General features: G+C 44.0%; 1 protein-coding gene across 2 annotated transcripts in view; it reads left to right on the top strand.

Annotated features, from left to right (window-relative positions):
• LOC119455601 (uncharacterized) overlaps positions 1 to 22347 on the top strand; it is an 89902-nt gene that overhangs the window by 47994 nt on the left and 19561 nt on the right. Inside the window, exons 1-3 of one of the 2 annotated variants that reach the window (XM_037717015.2) lie at positions 10033 to 10220; positions 13454 to 13661; positions 21536 to 21642. In XM_037717015.2, coding sequence (XP_037572943.1) covers positions 10107 to 10220; positions 13454 to 13661; positions 21536 to 21642 — 429 coding nt within the window. In that variant the 5' untranslated portion in view covers positions 10033 to 10106. Of the gene's footprint in view, positions 1 to 10032; positions 10221 to 13453; positions 13662 to 21535; positions 21643 to 22347 lie in introns of those variants that run through there. The other variant, XM_049668895.1, reaches the window with a different exon arrangement.

Here is a 22347-nt window from a genome sequence, read left to right as displayed (position 1 = left end):
GAATGTAATATGAATATACGAGAAAAAAGCCTTATAAGTAGCCAGGGATCGTTGAATGCTATCGTGTTCCACTATTAAAGGCGAAGCTTAAGCGTCCTCCAATTCTGATGGTGTTTCGCTGTACTTAGGTTCTAGCTCAACATTGAGAGGAATGTTGAAAACCGAGCCTTTCCACGCCACACGCGACCGTCCCGGCCACTTTATCTTGAAAGCCATGTGCAGCGGGGACAAAGTCCGCCTTGCGCTGTGTTTTCGCGGCTTACTTCGCGTGCATGCGAGCGGCAGCCGAAGGTCAATTCGCTAGCTGCTAGTGGCCGCGCTTACTCGCTACAGCGTTTTGACAGCGAGTTTCCGCGGTCATCGAGTGAGATGCGTTCATATTTGCTTGTTCGCGCGTGACACCATGCTTGTTAATTTAGTTAGTATGCCTGTGTTTGCAAGTTTATATGGTCGATAAACCTACTATCCTTACTTCATACAGCTGTCCACTAATTTACTATCGCAATCGATGCTTCGCCTTTCGGGCGAGACGGCGACCATTATTTCGTTCAACTAAAGCCGGTGGGAAATGTACGCTGGCAAACAGCATTTAACCAAGAGCCTCCTAGCGTTATCTTAATCAAGGTGACTGTTTTTTCACTCAGTTTATTATTTAATCATTTCTTTTCCTCTCTGTCCAGCTAACGCACCAACGGGTTGCCACTTGGAAGGTGGCGTCACATTTGTCGACAAGATTCCACGCAGCCATATAGGAAAACTTGTCAGGCGTCAACTCGTACAGTGGATTCTCAGGAAGCGTGAACAGGGAGGCATCAACAGTAGGAAAGCTGACGCGTAAGATCTAACAGATTCCTCAAAGCACGCTGTCCCGAACACCCCAAAGCACAGGTCTATAGTCGAGTTGTAAAATTGTAATATTATTTATAATAAAGCATTATGCGCCCCGTTAAGGGGAAAATCCGGCGTCCATTGCTATCATCCGATGGTACCAAAAACCACGTGACCAAGTGATGACGTAATGTTCCCAACGCTGGACCTGCTGCGGCTCGCACTGCGAAATCCCACGGTGAACAGCCACTACATTGGACCTGGATCACTACCAAAATTGTATTAAGGTGGATTAACGTGAATTAAGGTGGATTAAAATGGAGTAAGCCGGATTAAGGTGGGTAAAGGTGGATTGAGGATGGTACAAATTAGAGCAAGGTTGATTAAGTTGGAGCTTTAATTTAAGGTGATAACTTAAACAAGTCATCATGCTTTCACATTCAAATCACGTAAGGATACTTAAGTGACTGTCACTTATTAATAAATTCCACGTTGAATGACCTCCGGATATGTCATGCTGATTTCTTGGCCACGGATCCTAACATGTTGAAGCCCCAAGCAGAATGGTCGCAAGGCTCGTGCACACCGTGACGTAGCAGGCGTTCTGTTCTATATATTAAAAACGCACGAGTGCGGCATTTTTACCTAAGTTCAACTTTTTTCTTTTGGTTGTGCAGCTCAGGAGTTTTTCGTAATTATTAGAGCCATGTGCACAATTTCACGCAAAATAAAGCTGAATGTGGCGTTTTAATGAATGAAGGTGGTCTCATTTTCGCTGCATGTGTCTAACAAAGAAAGCTGACAAGGTGATGACGTGTACAATGAGCCGCCCATGAATACTAGCCTAACATATTATATTAATGTACCCCTTTCCCTCTAACTGCTGTTCTCGAGTACTCCGGCGGGTGGAGGTCGCGCGCGCCAGGAAAGAACGTAGAATGTCACAAAGTCCGAATTGCGAGCGGGCGAGTTGGTATGGATCAACAGCTGTGCGCAGCGCGAAAAGGAATATGAAGAACGTGAAAACATCAACATGAAGCGCGAACAAGAAACATGAAACACCAATACGTGCGCGTACATGGGTGTTTGGGAGGTGAACACCTATACATGCTACCGATTATGCACTTTCTTAAAGGTAGTGAGAGAGGCTGCACGTTTTAATGCGTAACGTGGTCTACTTCGCAAGCAGTTGAGCGCTCGTCGATCATTACTTAGTTTTTTGAAAGAAAGTACAAAGAAGCAAGATAGACATTATATGGCACAGAGATTTCTGGCAGAAGGCGCTCACAATAGAGATATACCATCTTACTTGATAGACTCCCGCTACCATATCCACTGCTTGCTAAAATCTCCTGCAACTCGTTGCGCAGTCCGTGCTTTTCCTGCGCTTTATTACAGCAAGACAACAGATGGTCGCACCATTTTTTTTTTTTTTCGCATATGGAAGGCAGTCAGTACATTTCGGCGCGGATGTGTCGTGGCTCGGTGGACGTCCGGAGAATGGTGTAGCTCACAGTGCCTGCTGGCCACCATGCCCGTACGCAAAAGCAGACCAAACACAAGTATCAGAGACACCGCTGTTATTGTCAGGGTGACAGTGATGCCTGACAAGAGAGAGAAAGTCGTTACGAATGACACGGATACCGCAAGAACAGCACGGTCAACGAACGAAAAATTAGGTACTATGAGAGCCTCTTGTTTGAAGAAATTACAAACATGTGGCCTGATCGGCAACCGCCATATCAACTCGCCATGAAGAGGTTGCACATTATTGTATGCACCTGGTTGGAATACACAAATGACCCTCTTCGTGCAGCAATACAACTTTCCATGGTCCAACACCACAGAACTACTCCTTTTTTTCTCCCTACAGTGATATAGCTAAAACTTCGAGTAATTTTATGGGTTGTTTTCAACAAGGGTACTAATTTCAGAGGTTCCTTGTTTTTAACCTTCTCATAGTTTTTTAATCTTCTCACAAAAATTAATAAAACTTCCATGATAGCAGCACACGAGAGTCGAAGTCATAAAAATGAAAGGGCGAGACAGCGCTTGTCCTGTTTATCTCTTTCTGTGTCTTCATTTTCCCAGGTGCTGATAAGTTCCAACTCGCCCGATTCACCATCCTTGTTCAATAAAACTTCCTGAACTCTTCTCGTAATGTGCCCCTAATAAGCATGCAAATTGACTCCTTACAGCCAATTCGAGGGCCAGGAACTGTTTCGTATAAGGCATATACAGCCTTTGTCAAAAAGATAGGGGATATTTCACGCGTTCACCAGATATGCTGTTCGGCTGTGAGGCTCGGTTCCCGTTGCGCTAGTACACTCCAGAACTCTGGATGGCAAGTACGAGAGGTGATTTCCCAGGTTGTTGGAACTTGTCGCATAGCACATGAACTCCTTTAAACAGCCTGAAGTCACCGTGGCGGTCGCAGGCAACGTAGCTCGTTTACCTTATGACAAAGAGCGGACACTCACAAGCAAAAGTTTGGTTACCACATGTGCCGCGATTTTGTTTCTCGCTAAAACCAAGTGTTGCAGCCCACGTGCATCTGTTCAACCAATGCAATCCATTGAGACAGTTCCAAATTGCACGGCTTTTCTCAATGAATTTAAAATTTTTCGCTGATTGCGTGGTCTCAAACTTTTGCTCGTGCGTGTGCGTTTCTGTCAAGTTGTGCCAGTGTGACATCGAGTCACAGTTACTGGTGAGCAACTTGGAAAAAACGAAGCTATGGTTTATGGTACGGCAACGCAGGCCTGTAAAACCGAACACAGGTCGGAAGAAAAGGGCAACCCCAATGCCGGCCGTTTGCGTTCTCCTTTTCGTTTCTTCCTGTGTCCGTGTTTGCCCGCCTGCCTTTGCGTACCATGAACATCAACCAACTTGCTCAAACTTCAATCGTTCTAGGCTGCAATTACGTACATGTCATCTGCAGGAACGTGAAGGGACCGCCTCTCGGAATGTTGCCTAGGCGACGCATTGTTGCGTTTTGTTTTCTGTCTGCTGAAGGCTCATACCCACTAAGGCGGATTGCCCGAGATTCTGATGGAATTATATGCGAAATACGCAAGAAAGAAAGACTGGGTGCCAATCAATCTGACTCTCGACGGGGTGCCGATTAGAGAAGTGGAGACACTCAGAATATTGGGGATGTGGATACAGCAGAACGCTGGAACAACACACACCCTTCAAAAACTAAAGGCGGTCACAGGAAACGTTGCCAGGATGATACGGAGAGTGGCAAGAAGCAGAGATGGCCTAACTGAAGGAGAGACCATCAGCCTGGTCCACGCATTCGTAATCAGCCGGATCACATACGCCCTTCCGTATGAGGCCTTGACGAACCAAGAGACAATACAGGAAAACACGATAATCAGAAAAGCCTTCAAAGCCGCCCTTGGTCTTCCCGAATGCGCTAGCACAGAGATTCGGGGACTAGGCCGGCACAATACTTTTGATGAGTACGCAGTCGCGACGTTATATGCTCAGAAAGAACGACTTTGTTCTTCAACTCAGGGCAGGGAAGTATTGGCGAGGTTAGGCTTTGCGCTGAGGCCCCAGTATTGCGGAGAGGAGACGGCACAGATAGACCGCAATGTTCGATCTCACATCGCGGTGGCCCCAATTCCTAAGAACATGCCCCCCAAGTAACATCCCGGACGACGCAGAGCAAAGGCAAAGACTCTTCACAAACGTTTCGGCATGGGACCGGGAGTGTCTAACCAGCTCCGACACGTTCACCGTAGTCTCTACGTGTCAGACCAACGTTACAACGGCATCCTTCAAAACCTCCTCGGCATGCGTGGCAGAGGCTGCAGCCATCGTCTTGGCCATTCAGGACGCCGAGCGCCAAGCCAATTCGACTGTCATATTATCCGACTCTCAAGCAGCTTGCCGCCTGTTTCTAAATGGGACGGCACCCCAGTCAATAATCAAAATTTTGGGCAATCGACTAGAAGGGCACCACACTATCATATGGTGTCCAGCACACGAGGGACTGGCAGGGAACGCGAAGGCAAACCGTATTGCTCGAGGATTAAACGTCCGAGCAACGGCAGGGCCCAGCGACGACCTTCCACCGAATCCTCGTGACATCCTTTTACAGCAAAGGCAGCAGCGGAGACGTTTTGGACATCCTCACTCGAATTTGAACAGCCAAGAGGAGAGGGACTGGCGTCGTATTCAGACGAATACATACCCCAACCTGCACCACCTACACAGAATACACCCCACGGGGTTCATTGACGAGTGCCCGTGGTGCACAGAAATACCCACACTAAAACATATCACATGGAAGTGTCCCAAGAGGCATCCGCACATAGATAGGCCAATAATACTGAAACATCCACTCATGAGGAATAGGCAGTGGGAGGCATGGCTTGCGGACGAGGGCCGGGAGACCCAATTGGCTCTTCTGGAGCAAGCCGAGCGAGCCGCTCGTGCCAGTGGAGCCCTGGAATAGGGGCCCCAACCAGCGTGCCTTCTTTTATTTATTTATTTTCAATAAAGTTTTTGCTCACTCACTATAGGAAAGCGTTTAGTATTCAACAGAAAACAACAGAACTATTTGAGGAGGAATCCAAAGAATGAAAAATAACATAAGGTACTAGAAATTTAGCAATAAAATTGCCTTGAAACAATTAAAAATTTTTCGACAGTTGAGCAACCATCCTTACGCGACAGTGTCGGAGAGAGGAGGATCTCAGAGAAAGAATTGGAGTAATTGAAAAATTGAGTACAATTTGCCTAAATGTTATTTCTAAAATGATTTTCCTTACACATGCGAAACAGCAACACAATAAGAAAAAAATGATCCGTCTTCTCAATTTCTCCACATAATGGGCACAGTGCAGAAAGAGCGAAACCAGCTCTGCTCTGATAAAATTAAAGAAAAGTGTTCGACAACGTAATCGACAACAGATTTTTTTTTTTTTACAATGGAAGGAATTTATACGCCAAGGTGTCGCTACGCGTCTCTGCCACCTTCATCAATTTTTAGTGCAGTTAGCGAGATGGAGAGAGCTCTCTATTAGAAACCGGACAAATTCTTGCCCGCCTGTATGCAAACGCTGACACACTACGTCGTAATGCAGCATAAGGCACACACAATTTGTATCTGCGGAATGGCGTTCCACCTGACATGCAGCTTCAGACACGCATAGGGCATTACAGCAAATTAAGTAAGCTTGTACTTAATAGCGCATAAAAAGGGACGAGGCACAGATGGACGACGCGGACACAGCGCTAACTTCCAACAATCTTTTATTCTACGTAGCACTGTCACACAGTATAGTCACAGATAGCAGCGGCACGCAAGCGCATAAGTACTGGTTTTGGAACACATGACGGCAACGTGACATGTGTATAGAAAAATATGAGATCGAAAGAGGAAAAGGTGAAAAAAGATAGTCTTTGATGTTTCTCTACAATTTCCTCATTGACACTTTTAATCTAGCTATAATAATTGAGAAGTTGATCAATAAATAAGACTAATTATCTAATCAGGCGAAATGTAAAAAATAACTGAGTATCTCCAAGGGATGGCAACAACGTTAGTGTGGTTCTGTCCAGCTACGTGACATTTGCATATTTTGAAATATTTGTGCACCCTGTAAAATACTGCTGCTTTCTGTGGAGATGTGTGCCTGATTTTCAAATTTGTTCCCTCCTGGCTACTGAATTTTTTTTATACAATGCACGTGCGGTGTATATTACACGCTTGCATGTTTTTATACAAAATTTTCCATTGTGGGAGTGTATGAGACCGCAAGCTTCTGGGATGGTTATCCCCTATTAAAATTATCGAGCTGCTTCATGCACAAGTTTTTTCGTATTGTGTCTACGCAAAAAAATATAAATAGGCACTTGGTGCCGCAGCTGAACGTCGCCTCCCTGCCCCCCCCCCCCCCCCCCCCACGGCCTTTCGCGCGTCGGAAGAAGGCGCGTTTGCTCTACATATGTGGTGATTGTAAAGGAGGAAAGAAACGCCTACTTCTGCAGCCCTTAAGGGAGAACGCGCGTTTGTTCTCCGCCGTGGGTTCACTCCCCGTGAAAGCGCACGTCCCTCGCGTCCTTTCACGCGCACATACAGCGTTCGGCGCGCGGCGACCATTTTATCTCCATTGACGTCATACGGAACCTCACGGCGACGGCGACGCCGACGGCAGAAATCTGCTTTGGAGTGTCCATATAATTGCTATCGCAATAAAAAGGTCTATGGGATTATTGTGTGGTGGGTGTAAGTGTATTTGTGGACAGGCTGTAGCATGCATTGTGAAACACGCTTACAATGGCACATTCTCATATGTAATTTAAGAAAAAAGAAAGTCACCTCTTTTTTTAGATCTTGCAAGAGCCGTGTATATTATTCAATGGACGAAAGCCCAATGAATAATATACACGGTCTATGTCAAGTGGAATTGGAATAAAAAGGCATTTGTTCAGGTTTTCATCAGTAAACTGTGGTAGTGATGCTCTAATTCAAGATAGACGCCTGCCTTCGTCCCACCTAATAAATTCCCATTTGAAAGAGTTTTTACATAGCTGATGTGCATTCTCATCTTAATTTCTAGCCATGAACAGCCACTTTGCTCTAGGACCCGCCGCGGTGGCTTAGTCAGCTAAGGCGTTGCGCTGCTGAGCACGAGATCGCGGGATCGGATCCCGGCCGCGGCGGCCGCATTTCGATGGAGGCGAAATGCAAAAACGCCCGTGTGCTTGCGTTGTAGTGCACGTTAAAGAACCCCAGGTGGTCAAAATTAATCCGGAGCCCTCCACTACGGCGTGCCTCATAATCAGAACTGGTTTTGGCACGTAAAACCCCAGAAAGAAGAAGAAGAACTTTGCTCTAGTGCATTGCATATCGCAAGCTTGTGCCGTTTCATTTCTTAATTTATATCGCGGCCACATTGAATTCGCGCAACGATGATTGAACGGTTTTCTGAGTGTGCATGGAAGCAGCGATAAGCATGAAATACATTTTCTGGTGCAGTCACTATTTTCTTCTGATCGAGGGGTAGCACGTGGGCTAACACTTTCATTTTTTTATGCTCGGATGAGCGGCTAGACCGGACGAAACAAACTGTGCGCGAGAGGGCAACTTCAGTAGGCTTTGAGTGCTGCCCGATTGATCCGTGTTCACGTCATCCACGCCCTGCGCAAGGAACCTTCATGTTAGCGAAGCCTGGTACACTTATCACTTTAATGTGAAATAACGTTTTTTTTTTTCGCGCTTTGAGATTTACTCACTCCACTATGAACGAAAATTTTGCGGAGGCAGAGGAATGCCAAGCCGCCGGCGCCGCTAAGCTGGGACCGCTGGCCGCGGCGCCCTCTACCTGCTCGCAGCAGAGCTACTCGGTGCGCCCGCGCGCGGCCGAACATAATCTGGACGCTCGCTCGCGCGCAGTGTCAACACCTAAATATTCTTCCACCGTGCTCCAAACACAAGGAATTTGCATTGGTTCCTGTATTGCGCCAATTTTAAGTGACCTTTATCTTGCTCGTGTAAACAGGACACTGGATGCCAGATTAGATAACCCAAATGTAAAGAAGGTATATAGGTATGTTGACGACTACCTTGTACTTCTCGATTCAAGTTCAAGCGGGAAGGTTTTTCCTGATGTTACGCAAGTGCTAGATATTTTTAATAAGTGTTTGCACCCGCTCACTATCACGCATGAAATGCCTCAAAACGGTACTTTACGGTTCCTCGACATAAGAATGTTGTTTGAGGGAGACCAAGTGTACTGGGCATATGAACCAAGGGCGAACAAGCTGCTACTGCCATTTTCGTCAGGCCACTCTAAGTTGGTTAAAAGAGGCATCGCAAAGTAAACCCTAATGAATGCGCTTCGCCGCTCATGCCCTCATAAGTGTTTTTCCAGTTTCCTTGCGCAAGAGGAACGCCTCAAACAGGCTGGTTTTCCGCAGTATATTATCACAGCGGTGGCCGAAGGCCTCCTTAAGACCGTGAAGCGCGGGCAAAATGATGAGCAGTTCGCTTCTCCGGACATCGTTCGAAGGAAGCAGAAACGCTCAATAATACCGTACATCCACGATATCTCACACAGGCTGAAAAACATTGGCAACAACGCAAATGTAAGCGTCATCTTCTCAGCGCCAAAAACGCTGTGCAACTTGTGCAAGGCCAGCTATAGTGGTTCTGGAAAACCCCGTTGCCAGACAAAGCACAAGGAAAGCCATGTTCAGAGCGAGAACAATATCGTGTACGAACTACCCTTGTCGTGTGGCAAAGAATACATTGGCCAAACGGGAAGGTGTATAAATGATAGGCTGCGTGAACACGCAAATAACGTGCGAACTGGAGGAGTGGGCCATCTGGCTTTCCACTGTAGAAAGCATGGGTGCAGTCCCGTTTATAAGCAGTGCACAGCGATAGGAAGAAGCCCAATGCAAACAACACGTGAGACCATTGAAGCGGCGAAGATCGCTAGTTTGGGGAATGCTTGTGTTAGCGCGCCTTCAATTGATCTTTCGAAAAAAGAATTAGATTTTTTAAACAAGGTACAGAGGGTGGCGTGATGAAGATAGCATCCCAATCTGTCGCTACAAGAAACAAAAAAAATTTCTTTTAACCTTTTTTTAATCTTTTTTTAATCTTTTTTTAATCTTTTTTTTTCACCTTTTTCATCTTCGATCTCATCTTTTCCATTACACATGTCACGTTGCCGTCATGTGTTCAAAAACCAGTAATTATGCGCTTGCGTGCGCTGCTATCTGTTGACTATATATGTGTGAAGTGCTTCGTAGAATAAAAGATTGTTGGAAGTTAGCGCTGTGTCCGCGTCGTCCATTTGTGCCTCGTCCCTTTTTATGCGCTATTAAGTACAAGACATGGAATACCAACTCGCTCAATCTTACGCTCTTTTAAGTAAGCTTGTTCGTTGTATTTGTCAATGTCTACACGCACATTGCAAAGCTGAAAACGTGCGTGCGTGTGTGTGTGCGTGCGTGCGTGCGCGTAAGAAAGAGAGATGAACATCACCATCGCTGTTCCGTTTACGACCAAATATCCGTCTTGACACGGACAGAAAGAAAAGGCAAAAAGCAAGAAACTCCAAGGACTGCAAGGTATACGCGTAGCTATAACTATGAAACTAATCTTTGCGATGCATGTCTTATCATACGACAGAGATAACCGGGGTCCGGTTTGTTTTCTCGTCCACCGACGCAAACGAGCAGATGCGTTGCGCTAGTACGCATGTCAACTACTGGTCACAGCGCATTCTAAGCTCAACATACTTCCAAAGATGACCTCCCCACTCAAGAGCTACATCGATCCGACGGAACACCCGTTCGACACCCGAAGAAACTTTGGGGAGTACATGGTCCAGCATCTCAGGCGCCACGCAGGCTCAAAACTGGTGAGAAAGCAGATGCCCAACGTTTACATCTGGAACAGCACTTTGCAGAAATATATCTCAGTAGTACATTTCACAATATTCACCTAGAAGAAGAATTCTTTAGAACGATTCAGAACGCCTGCAAGTACACATACACAATTGAACGTTGGGGAGCAAATGAATTTCTAACAAGTTAGAGTTTTGCATCACCTTTCGCTACTGGACAAGTAGCGGTGCAAAGTCTTACTCTCATGCTTTAACTTGTCAGAGGTGGACTTTTTATCGTTCCGTTCGCGTTTCAGTTCTCCTCGATAGAAGCCACATGCGTATGCATGCGTTATTCGGTTCTATAACTTACTATCAAAAGCCCTTTGGACACTGCATTGGCACTGTCCTTCAAGAAGCACTCAGGGATATTATTCGGTTACACACAGATGAACCTGAAGATTATAAGTGATGTCAAATGGCAAACATAATTATACAGTCACTCTTGCAGTAACTGCGCAAAAGGGGCCTCCATGCTTTCGTAAAAATTTGAATCGCATTTTATGCCCCGTGTCAAACCATGAGAATAATAATTGCCACGTCTGCATGAATTTGAAAAGTTATTTGAACATGCCTGGGTTTGCTTGCGCAAAGAGATACTTCGCTTAAAAGCATTTCCTAACTCCGTTTCACCTGTACAAGTACAGATGCACGAAACACAACGCTGTTTTTTGCGCAAACTTTCCAGTGATTTGAATGTAATTCATTCCACGTATAACAAACGTTTATTCAGGTCAACAAAAAGAACAAAAAGAACAAAAATACCGAAATCCTTGACTCTCCAGCTAGACAAATCACTCTCATTGAACAGGTTCTTTAACCCTGTAATGCTCCAACACCCGTTTCACAAAAAGAAAATTAAGACTTGTTCACCATTATATGAGCCGTGGGGAGAGCGTTAGTACAAAGACAATTAAAAGGTATTTGAGTTATAACATAATTAGCAGCACAGTAATTCATTATATATAATTGGTTTGCTTAACTATCCACGACTGGGTTGAGAACTCTGTCCAGTGCATCAAAAAAAGCTATAGGATATGCGTTAGGTTCCTCGTGCGTAAATCAGAATTTTGCAGTATCAAAACAGCGTAGCATATGTTACACAGTTGGTCATTTTAGGTTTAAACAAATTCATATTTCTCTATAATTGAAATGGCGTTGCCGGAAGCGCGCTGCTTCCAACTTGTCCAGTTGAATTCTCTCCAGCGGGCTGAATTCTCTCCAACTTCTCCAGCGCTGGTTAACACAACCGACCTGGAACTAGATTATTACAACCAGTCAACTACACTGAGAGGTTATCTCAGATATGGTGCAACGCTCGCGCGAGAAAGGAACTCATGCGAGAACCTTAATCCCATTAATAGGATATTATGCAATCTTCTAACACTTCGGCAACAATTTTATGCTTATATGGACACATTCTACTCGCGAACGATGGCACGTGTTAGGTTTCGCTTGAAGCCGCCACCGCAAATTGCTCCTGTCCATATATATTCACCAGTACTCCTAGGTGTCAAAACGAGAAGCTAAGCACGCTACGATGAACAAGAATGAATAAAGTATCGACTATCAAACTGCTCTGCCTCGTTTTCTTTCACTCTCGCACGTAATCATGTCACTAATGCTAAAAAGCGGGAGTTGGCATATTTTTTAAAGCTTAATGGTGTAGTACATTCTGGTGTAGTACATTCATGGAGTACCTTGAGTGTAAATAAATATGCTAAACTATTCAAATTCATATTCAGGGCGTATAAACATCTCATTTGCGAGCTTGAACACTTTGTGGACACGTCCATGTAGGAATCTAAACTAACGCGATGAGTAAAGTATGCGCCAGCAACATGTTATGCGAAGAAAGCGTTGTACTGGAAACTGAGGTATGCCTCGCCGGAAAAGACAGGTAAACATTTTATTAAAAATAAAGACATCTTATCACATAAGATGACAAGAGTACGAAATTGGGCTCGTTGGTTTGTTAATACCATCTTGAACAGCACAGACGGCAGCACAAAACGGGAAACGTGCGTTGTGTGAACATCGCGATATATTGATTATACCATGGTAGTGGAAGGGTCTCCAAGTCCAGGCTCTCACAGGCGGCATCCTTGAGAGAGAACTAGATGAACCTCGCCAGGTACACTTAGCCGTGCGTGGTTTTCGCTACACTTAGCTACTTGGGAAAAAAGAAAGCTATTCTGGGTCAGAAAGAGTCTGAAGAAGACTACAAGGAATCGCAAATTAGTGGTGGGGTATCCACGACCCCGTTGCCCCTGCCACATCGGATCCTATCTAACACGTGCTCGAGACGACGGAAGAGGCGAAGAAACAATTCGCGTCGGTGAAAGATCGCGTGGAGGTCGTTTTGAGGCTGATTTGTTGTCCGCTCTGCTGACTGCTCCGTCTCCGAAGCCTTATCTGGGAGTGTAAACTTGATAACGGCTCACGACGCGGGCTTTGTGGGGTCGTAGACTTCACTATCTGTTTGTTTTTCTGGGCTTTTCGGTCAACGCGTACCACGTGAGAGTTGACGCTTAAATGTGCATACTGTTTGCTTCAGAAGGGTGGTACAAGTTCTCAATCACAAATGCACGGTACCCGGGCGTTATCGCATTCCACCCCGTCGGGATGCACCACCACGGCCACAGCACAACGCCGTAGCCACTCAGCCGCCAGAATGGGCGAAATTCAAAATTAGCTGTCTTTCAAAAATATCGAATGATTTTGATACACCCGATACTTCGAGGACCGCACCTTGTTCCATGGAATATGCACGCAAGTTGGTTCATCGACAACAAGTTCGCAATGTGATTGATGCAGCACCTCTACAACTTAGGACTGAATACTTTTATTGAAGTTCGTTGTTTGTTGTGTTAATGCGTATGACGCGGTAAATCTGTCAAATTAAAATAACAAATTATTAAGTGGAGTGTATTCTCAGACCTTATCACATTAATCTGTAATTTATTCAAGCATAGCTCCGCGTCACCATACAGTGCTCAATTCATTGAAGGTAGCGCACACGAATCATCACATTTATTTGCTTACCCATAGTGCATTTTCATTTAATGCAGCCTAGCGCTGGCTCGCTTGAAATGCCTTTTCAGGAGGGATTACTGTACCAGAAGCTTCGTTTTTTAGAAGCAAACAAACTGTATCATTCGCTTATCTCTGAATTAGTTTTCCGACTGCTCATATTCTTCTCTAATCAGATCAACGGCACAAGCCACGAAGCCTTCACCTATGGCGAAGTAGCAGAGCAGGTGGATGCCGTGCGGACAGCGCTCTGGCGACTGGGTCATGAAGCGGGCGACAAGATCCTTCTCCTCAGCGCCAATCGGACGCAATTTCTGCCGATGTTTCTGGGTGCAGCGTGCGCCAACGTGGCGTCCGTCAGCGAAAGCCCGGGCTTCAGTGTCGGTGCGTATGCAAACCACGTTCTTCAACATCCGAGCGTTGACGATCGAAAAGCGACAGAAGATCTAACATAAGAACAAAGCATGACGAATGGGCGTAAAAACGACTCAACGAAAGCAATGTAATAGCAACCTAGTTGTCCAAGTGTGTCGCTCAATAAGTAAATACACGTAGAGAGAGAAAAGGAGAGAAGAAATGGCAGCGAGGTTGGCCAGAGAAGAGAGAGAGAAATAGAAGAGAGGAAAGGCTGGGAGGTTAACCCGACGCACGTCCGGTTTGCTCTTCTGTGGCCAACTTGGCCAGAGAAGAGCAAAATGAAACATACCGAGGTTAATAAGGGAGTTACTCTAGTTTGCTTTACCCTACACGCGCAAGAAAGGGGTTATGAGAGTGAAAGGGGGAGGAAAAAAGAAGGGAGTCACGGCGGCACGTGGTCAGAGTTGATCACAGAAGTCGTTGAATGAATGAATTCAGTGGTTTTATGTACCAAAACCACGATTTGATAATGAGACACGCCGTAGTGGGGGGGGGGGGGGGGGGGGGGGGCGCCTCCGGAGTGATTTTGACCACCAGGGGATCTTTCACGTGCCCCCAACACGCGGGACACGGGCGTTTTTGCATTTCGCCCCCATCGAAATGCGGCCGCCGCGGCCGGGATTTGACCCCGCGACCTCGTGCTCAACAGCGCAACACCATAGGCGCTAAGCCATCGCGGCGGGTCACTTAACTCGTTCTTCACTAAACATCGGAGCAGGGCCTTTAAAAGTATGATTTGCAAGCATTCGCCAAAGCGAAACGGGTAGAATTCTATTTCCGAAAGCGGACCAACTTTTTGCAGATATTTAGCTCTCTAAAAAGCAATCCACTTTATCCTGCTAAGCTGCGTTGTCCTGCTTATCGAGGACTGAAGTGAAATAAGCGCTGACCATAGCCCTCGACAACTTGGACAATCGTCCTCTTCTTGATCTCGACAGACGTTTATACATCAGTGCAAGAAACATACTTTGCATAAACTGGTGCAACTCTGCACATTGCTTCATCTAAACCTCCGATGATAGCTGTCGGAACATTCTCAGCGCACTCTGCTAGCTTCTTATTTTTCATGCAAGAATCTGAACTGACCAAGAAGTGATAGCACACGTTTATATCCAGAAAAGTGATGCTAAGGAGCAACAATTGCCATTACCCTGTGTGAATCGACGTCATGATCATCAGCCCCAGCAACGTTCGCCAAAATATCGCATGTGCCGCCGTGACTGGGAACGACGAACGTGCGGTTGCATGCAGTCAGATGTTTACAACGCAATAAAATAATAAAATAACATGGAGGTCACAGGGTGAGCGTGAATTGTCGACTCGTGCATTGTTACTTATCTTGTGCCCTCGTTCTCTGTCCACCTTTTTTTTATTAGTTATTATTGCGCTAGAAGATTACGACCGTAGCTAACAAGGACGAAGGGTAATTCTATAGTCAAGTTGCAGGTGGCACGTCAAGAAGTATGTAAAAAAAAGTGGCCTAAGACTGAGGATTCTATTTGAATTTCGTTGTTGCTGTTTCTTTTTTTTTTTTTTTTTGGCTACGCGAGCCCTGCTACGCATTTAGAATTGTTGCCCACCTGCTTATTTTAGCGTCGCTACCCATAGTTGCCAACCTCCGGAGCTAATTTTCCCGTAACTCGGATAGGAAATTTCCCTAGATTTCCCTAGATTTAGGCAAACTCCGGTTATTGAGTATGCTTTCTGTAAGATAAACTGCGTATGTGCTTTACAAATACACTGAAGATCTTAGTTTTACGACTTATTTATGTATTCGTTTAAAAGGATCTATTGGTCACTGTGCTTAAGATGAAATGACGTCACAGTCGAAGGTGCAATGCTTACAACAGCATTTTTTTATGTACGTACTGCAGACCATGGTTAGGTCCAGGCAGGAAGGGCACAGTTATACAAGGGCAAAATCTATGCAAAATAGGATAATATAGTCACAATATAACAATATAGATACATAGCAATACAGTAATATAACAGATAAGTATACAACACAGAATCATAGAAACATTGTAACACAAACTTATGTTAGATTCAATGGGGTAGGCTAGATACGGTTAATGGATTCCAGTCATTTATGGTGCGTGGAAAAAAAGAAAATTTGTACAGATCGGTCTGTGCAAAAAGCGGTGTTAATAAATCTTTGTTATAGAATCGTGTATTTTTTGCTGGCATTGGGGAAAGGTACGGTGAAGGGTCCAGTCTGAGTTTATTGTTGCGAAGTAATGAAAGAAAATCTAAACGAGAATTTCGCCTTCTCAACTGAAGATAATCGATGCCGTGGGCGCGCATCAAATCTGACGGGGAGTCAGTAGGTAGAAATTTCGAATATATGAATCGGACTGCTTTTCTTTGTATGCTTTCGAGCTTCTTTATATTAGATTTGGTATGTGGGTCCCAAATTATGCAAGCGTATTCGAGCTTCGGCCTAACTAGAGTATTATATCTTAATAGCTTAACGTTAGCGGGGCGTTACGAAGCTTATGCCTGAGATACCGCAGCTTACGGAGCGCGAGTGAACAGATGCTGTCTATGTGAGTGTTCCAAGTGAGGTTATTAGAAAGTGTTACAATTAAGTACTTTACGGATGTTACTTGTTGTAATAGTGATGAGTCGAGTTTGTACGCATACTCTAGTGGGGTTTTCTTGTTAGTTACTCGAAGAAAAACGCTTACTCGAAGAAAAAAGTCATGGCCCACTGCTTGCACCATTGTCCAATATTGTTAAGGCTATTTTGTAAGTCACATTGATTGTTAGCATTAATAATTTCATGGAATAGAACACAATCATCTGCGTACAATCGGATTTGTACACCCGGGAAAACTTCCGCAATAATGTCGTTTATATATACTAAGAAAAGTAGTGGCCCCAGAACGCTTCCTTGTGGTACACCTGATGACACTGGTAGACAACCCGAATGGTGTAGATCAAGCGCAACTTGTTGTTTGCGATTAGTCAAATAATCTTGTATCCAGGAGATGAAAATGGTCGGAAGGCCAGTAGATTTTAGTTTTTGAATTAGGCTATGGTGAGGAACCTTGTCAAATGCTTTACTGAAATCCAGAAAGATTGCATCGATCTGGCCGTTAATGTCAAGAGTTCTTGCAAAAGAGTAGACAACTGAAAGTAGCTGTGTTACTGTGGAAAATCCATTACGGAAGCCATGTTGGAAATCTGTGAAAATGTTGTGGCGATCTAAAAATTCATTAGTACTAGTTGCGATTACATGTTCCATTAATTTGCAGCAAGATGATGTTAAAGATATAGGCCGGTAGTTTTCTACCTGAAAGCGATCACCTTTTTTAAAAACAGGCACAACTCGGGCCATCCTCCAGTCATCAGGTACCCTACCGGTCAACAAAGAGGCACGAAATATGATAACCAAATATCTGGCTAGTGATTCGGCGTGCCTCCGAAGCAACGCATTGGGGATATCGTCCGATCCTGGGGATGATTTGGTCTTCAAGTTTAGTAACATATGAACGACGCCGTCATACGAGATGAAGTTAACTTGTGATTGGTGTGCAGGTGTTGAGCATGGCACGTCAAACAGCTTTGGTGGCGAAAACACGCTATGGAAGTAACTGTTAAAAATCTTAGCTATGGAAGTCTGATTGGTAATAGTTGTATTGTCTACTGTTACTTCAGATATAGGTGCTGTTGATTCGCTAATGTGGCTCCAGAATTTACTAGGATCATTTTTTAAGAAGTTTGGCAACGTTGTTTTGAACTAATAATCCTTTGATTGACGAACAGCAAGGGCGAGGCTTTCTCTGAGTTGATCGATGGTGCTTCTGTGTACGCGTTGTTTCTTTAGCCTTTTTAGTCGGCGTTTGAGATGGATGATATTGCGATTCATCCAAGGCGTCTGCTTCCGAATGTTTTTGTACTTTTTAGGTATGAAATTATTTAGGCAATAATGGCACATTTCTTTACACTGATGCCAGAGTGCGCAGGCGTCATTACCTTCGAAATCAACAATGCATGTTTCAAGATGATCAATCACTGATGCGTCATCGGCATGTGTAAAGTCTAGGATACAACGTGCTTCACACTTTTTTGGATTGGAAAGAGGGTTTATGGGCATTGAAACGCTGACAAGGTTATGATCTGAAAGTCCTTGCTCGACCGATACAGAGTAGCCATGGAAGTCATGAGCACCAAATACAAGATCTAAGATTGAACTATTGGTACGAGATACACCTGTAGGTTCACGAACCTCTTGGCACAAGTCGTGCGTAAACATTATGTCGAAGACAAGATCTACGTGCTTGTTGTACTGTGAGCACGGCTGCAGTCTTTCCTAGTCAATGCCAGGTAAGTTGAAGTCTCCAACCAATAATGTCTTGTACTTTCTGTATTTTGACATGTGAAGTTGTAACATAGTTAAATAATCATGCGCGACGTTAGGTGGCCTATAAACCGCATATAAAATAAAGCAATGTCCCCAGCACAACAGTTTCAAGCAAAGACACTCAAGATCAGGTACGTATTCGAGCAGAACAGCCTGTATTTGGTTTTTAACAATCACGGCCACTCCTCCACCCCTCGAGGGCCTATCTTTACGAAATATTCTGTATGAACGGGGAAAGATAAGGTCATCAGGAATCTCGTTGTGAAGCGACGTTTCGGTTACAATAGTTACGTGAGGGTCATGTTGAAGCAGAAGAATTTCAAGCTTATCAGACTTATTAGTAATGCTTCTGGCATTAGTGTTGAGTATTCGGAGCTGCTTGTCCTTTAAAGTACTTCCCTTGTTACTTCGAGTACGTTTATTTTGGGGCAATCTGCTTTCGAAAGTGCAAGCATTCTGATTGCTTATATAGTTATCCTCTATGGTGTTGATTGCATTTGTAACTATGCTTTGGATTGCGCTTACTTTTTGGGGTAGTTTTTTTGCAATGGTACATTATCGTTCTTCACATCGTCCCAGATGTAGGCTTTATTGTTGATATAAAGTTTGTCAAATGCTAATGAAACTTTATCCTTCTTATCACGGTTCGGCTTGGCACTGTTCCAGAGCTTTCTTCTGATGTCCCTTATTTTTAGGGAAAAGTCTTCGCCGATCGATATGCCACTATTTTTTAGTTTACGTCCGTTTTTTAGAACTTCTGTTTTTTGACGGAAGTCCAGTAGCTTGAATATAACTGACCTAATTTTGTTTTCTGCACGTTTACCCAAACGGTGGATTCGCTCAATACTAACTGGCGGTAATTCAAGTATGTCTTCAATTATTTTTTTGTTCACGGAACTCTCGAACAAACTCTAGAACTCAATGTCAAACGTAGGAGCAAAATTGTTCCTATCGAGGCGCTTTTGTTACCATCAGGCACGCGGTAATAATAATAATAATAATAATAATAATAATAATAATAATAATAATAATAATAATAATAATAATAATAATAATAATAATAATAATAATAATAATAATAATAAAGTATTATTATTTTGCGGTCGCAGCACACTCTGCGTCACTGTAATTTTTTAACAGTCTTGCCCAGATGTTGATTACGGTCGCAGCACACTCTGCACGACAGATGCAACGGACAGAGCGCCCACTCGTCAAGGACACATATATCGTGTGCGCATGTTCGTCAAGCGCGCACGCAGGTGTGCCGGAGTGCAGCATATATCCTCATTCTAGTAGACCCTCCGCCTGTCGCAAGTGCGATATTGGACTAATTCGACCTTTTAAAGTGCGTCACAAAATTTGTAAAGTACGACTTACACACAACCTGCACAATTCGAACATACGAGAAAAGAAAACTCTGTTACGGGGAAACTCAAAATTACGCTAGCTCTGGAGACGAAATTTTTCTTTGTCGACGCGACGGTGTACACGCACGGACGCAGAAAATGTGCCGGGATAGCCATATACAGCTTCGCTGTAAAAGTGCTACGTTCTGCTTCAATGCAGGAGCAAGAAAACGTACATTAGCCAAAAGTAGAGAAGCCGCATGTGCGCGACGACGTGAACGTGGAGCTTCTCTCCTGTGGACAAGAAAGCCCAAGGAGCATGTGTGTTCTGTACAAGAAAGCAGATATAAGCTGCTGTCATATACCGGCCTCAACGGCTCCGCTCATTCGCATCGGATAACTTGTACTTTTCAATACATTTCTTAAAAGATGACTTCGGTTCTGCCCTCATCATACCGACAGTTCATTTGGCTAGGTACGCAGCTAGGTATGAACGGCAGTAGTTAAGTAAAAGGGATCGAACTGCCACAGGACATCCACACCTTGTCGTTTACTTGACAATATGCGTTCACTGAGCTGACGTACGATTATAATTAGGTTGTACTCAACATTCCAATGCAAAGGTAATTTGCGGGAACTAAAATCAAAACACGCCGTCACCTTTGTACTTCCATCGCGACAGTACTTTCTTTCCTCCTTGTGTAAGCGGAAAACTTCCATGGATTTTGACAAATTTCCCTTTTTCCCTAAAGACGGCGCAAATTCCCTAGACCTAAGGAAATTCCCCAAGGGTTGGCAGCACTGGTACCGAAACATTCCTATGTCATTCTCGATTCTCATGTTTTACTCTGAATCTACGAGCACACCGACTAAATTATTCACACATAAAATTAACGAAAAATCACGAATGAAAATAAGAATTTCGTTTGCCTTTACAAAAACCTGTTGAATTGCGAGCTGTGACTTGGATCTTTTGTTGGCTCGACAAATCGCCATTAACATTGGTTAGCACCTGACACTTCTTGGCATCTATTCTTCCTTTCCACGTGTAAGTTAGTTCCGGAAGCTATATTTAGTGAATATACACTGCAGTGAATATACTGAAAGTTGGTTGAGTTTACCATCCCAAAGCGACTTACGGGCTGTGACAGACATCGTAGTGGAATGCTCCGGTGCATTTCAAAAAATTCCGCACTGTTTGCTCTTTCGATACATGTTTTATTGCGCTGGTAGTGTTTGCATAGTTTTTGCACTGGTTCGTAAAGCCTCTTATGCGAAGCCTCTTGTGTGTCATATTTGCCTCTGAAATGTGTAATCGCCCATAATTTTACTAGCGATAACAAGTTATACTTGTTGTTTAGATTTATCGCGTCACCTTGTCTGAGTCCTCCATTGTGTGTTATTCAGATTAGGATAAAAAGAAAAGGTGCAAAAGGACGAAAAGGCCTGCACCTCAATGTAGGAGGTAGCAGTCGTCGCCGAACGCACGCAAGATGGCTCCACAGTGGCTCGCCGCAGCAGTCTTCACCAAGGCGTGTAGTATCGGCGCTATGCTAGCGCAAACCTCATCAACGTAGACCTTAATGTGCGAACTGCTTTTTCATATATATCTGTGTTCATTACCGAAAGTACTGAACACATGATTCTCCAACCTTACTTTCTCCTACTGGAAAATTACTAAAACTATTGTCCTCCTGCATATTTCTTTTTTTACTTGCAAAGTTTCTAGAAATCGGTCTGGTGTTCATTTGAAACAGAACAAGTGAAAAGAAACTAATAATGAAATTATTCGCTCACAGGTTTTTCTCTTGCACTACTTTTGCCTGTGGCAAAGCTTTCGCTTCAAAAACAGGGGGCAACGGTTAAATCTCACAAAGCCAATGAACAACGTTTCTGCATAAATTTCTTGCTTGGCATATCACGTTTGAACAGGCCTGTGTAATCGCTCAAAATGATGTTTCTGTCACGACTGATAAGATTTATTTCTGAACATTACAATTTGTTCAGGCGGTCTTTCTCTTCTAAAATATCTAAATGCCTTCGCATATTGTGCTGGTTCTCTGGTCTTCGCTGATTGCCTACCCCCACTACGAATGTGCTCATCGATAGTGAATCATGCGCCAATGCAGATGTCCTGGCTGATGCAATGCAAACCCTGTCCCTGGTCTGCGTCTGCTGTGAACCAGACCGGGTGCAAGAGGCTCTCGAACTGCAACGAAGACTTGTTTCTATAAAGGTACGCGCCAAAAATACTGGTCACGTTAAACTATATTTGCCACCTCTGTATTGAATTGCCGCTTGGATCTTCTCACACAGTTTTTGTGCAGAAGGTAAAGCTCCAGATCGAAGCACAGAGTTAAATTCATTTTTACCATCACCACAATAACAAATAAAATTAAGGGCGAATGGTACATGGAGGGGGGGAGGCGTCTGACGTTGAAAGCAACGTCAAAATTTAATGAAGAGACGTTAAAGGGAAGCACGAAGTCAGTTTAGACTGATTTATTACTATTTACAAACTCTACCTGCATTTTGTCAGCGAATAAAAAAATGTTTAATAATTTGCGAATAAAATGAATTCTAAACAGTCATAAGAACTACTGTGGCGCTACGACTTTTCACAAGCAGTTTTTTGCTTTAGTACCCACAACTTAAAACAACTTTGTAAACAAATGTAAGCAAAATCATGCTAAAATCGCGAGAAGAAATCGAAATTACATTTCTCAGATGCTTAGAAACAAGGTAACCAGAAATGCGTATTGAATTATTATTCGTATGTTATTCGTTCAATTTAATTTAATAGGGTATTGTAATTATGGAGCGGGTGGAGCTTCGAACTTAAAGGAATCTTTTAACACGGAAGTGTGCTCTGTCGAGCTCCAGCGCAAATCTGTCCCATGTGCCTATGTCACGCAATAATCATCCCGCTAATTCCCTGGTG

Source organism: Dermacentor silvarum, chromosome 6, assembly GCF_013339745.2.
Source record: "Dermacentor silvarum isolate Dsil-2018 chromosome 6, BIME_Dsil_1.4, whole genome shotgun sequence".
Taxonomy (NCBI): Eukaryota; Metazoa; Arthropoda; class Arachnida; order Ixodida; family Ixodidae; genus Dermacentor; species Dermacentor silvarum.
Note: the sequence above shows the minus strand (reverse complement) of the source record. Positions and strands in the feature narration are given on the sequence as shown.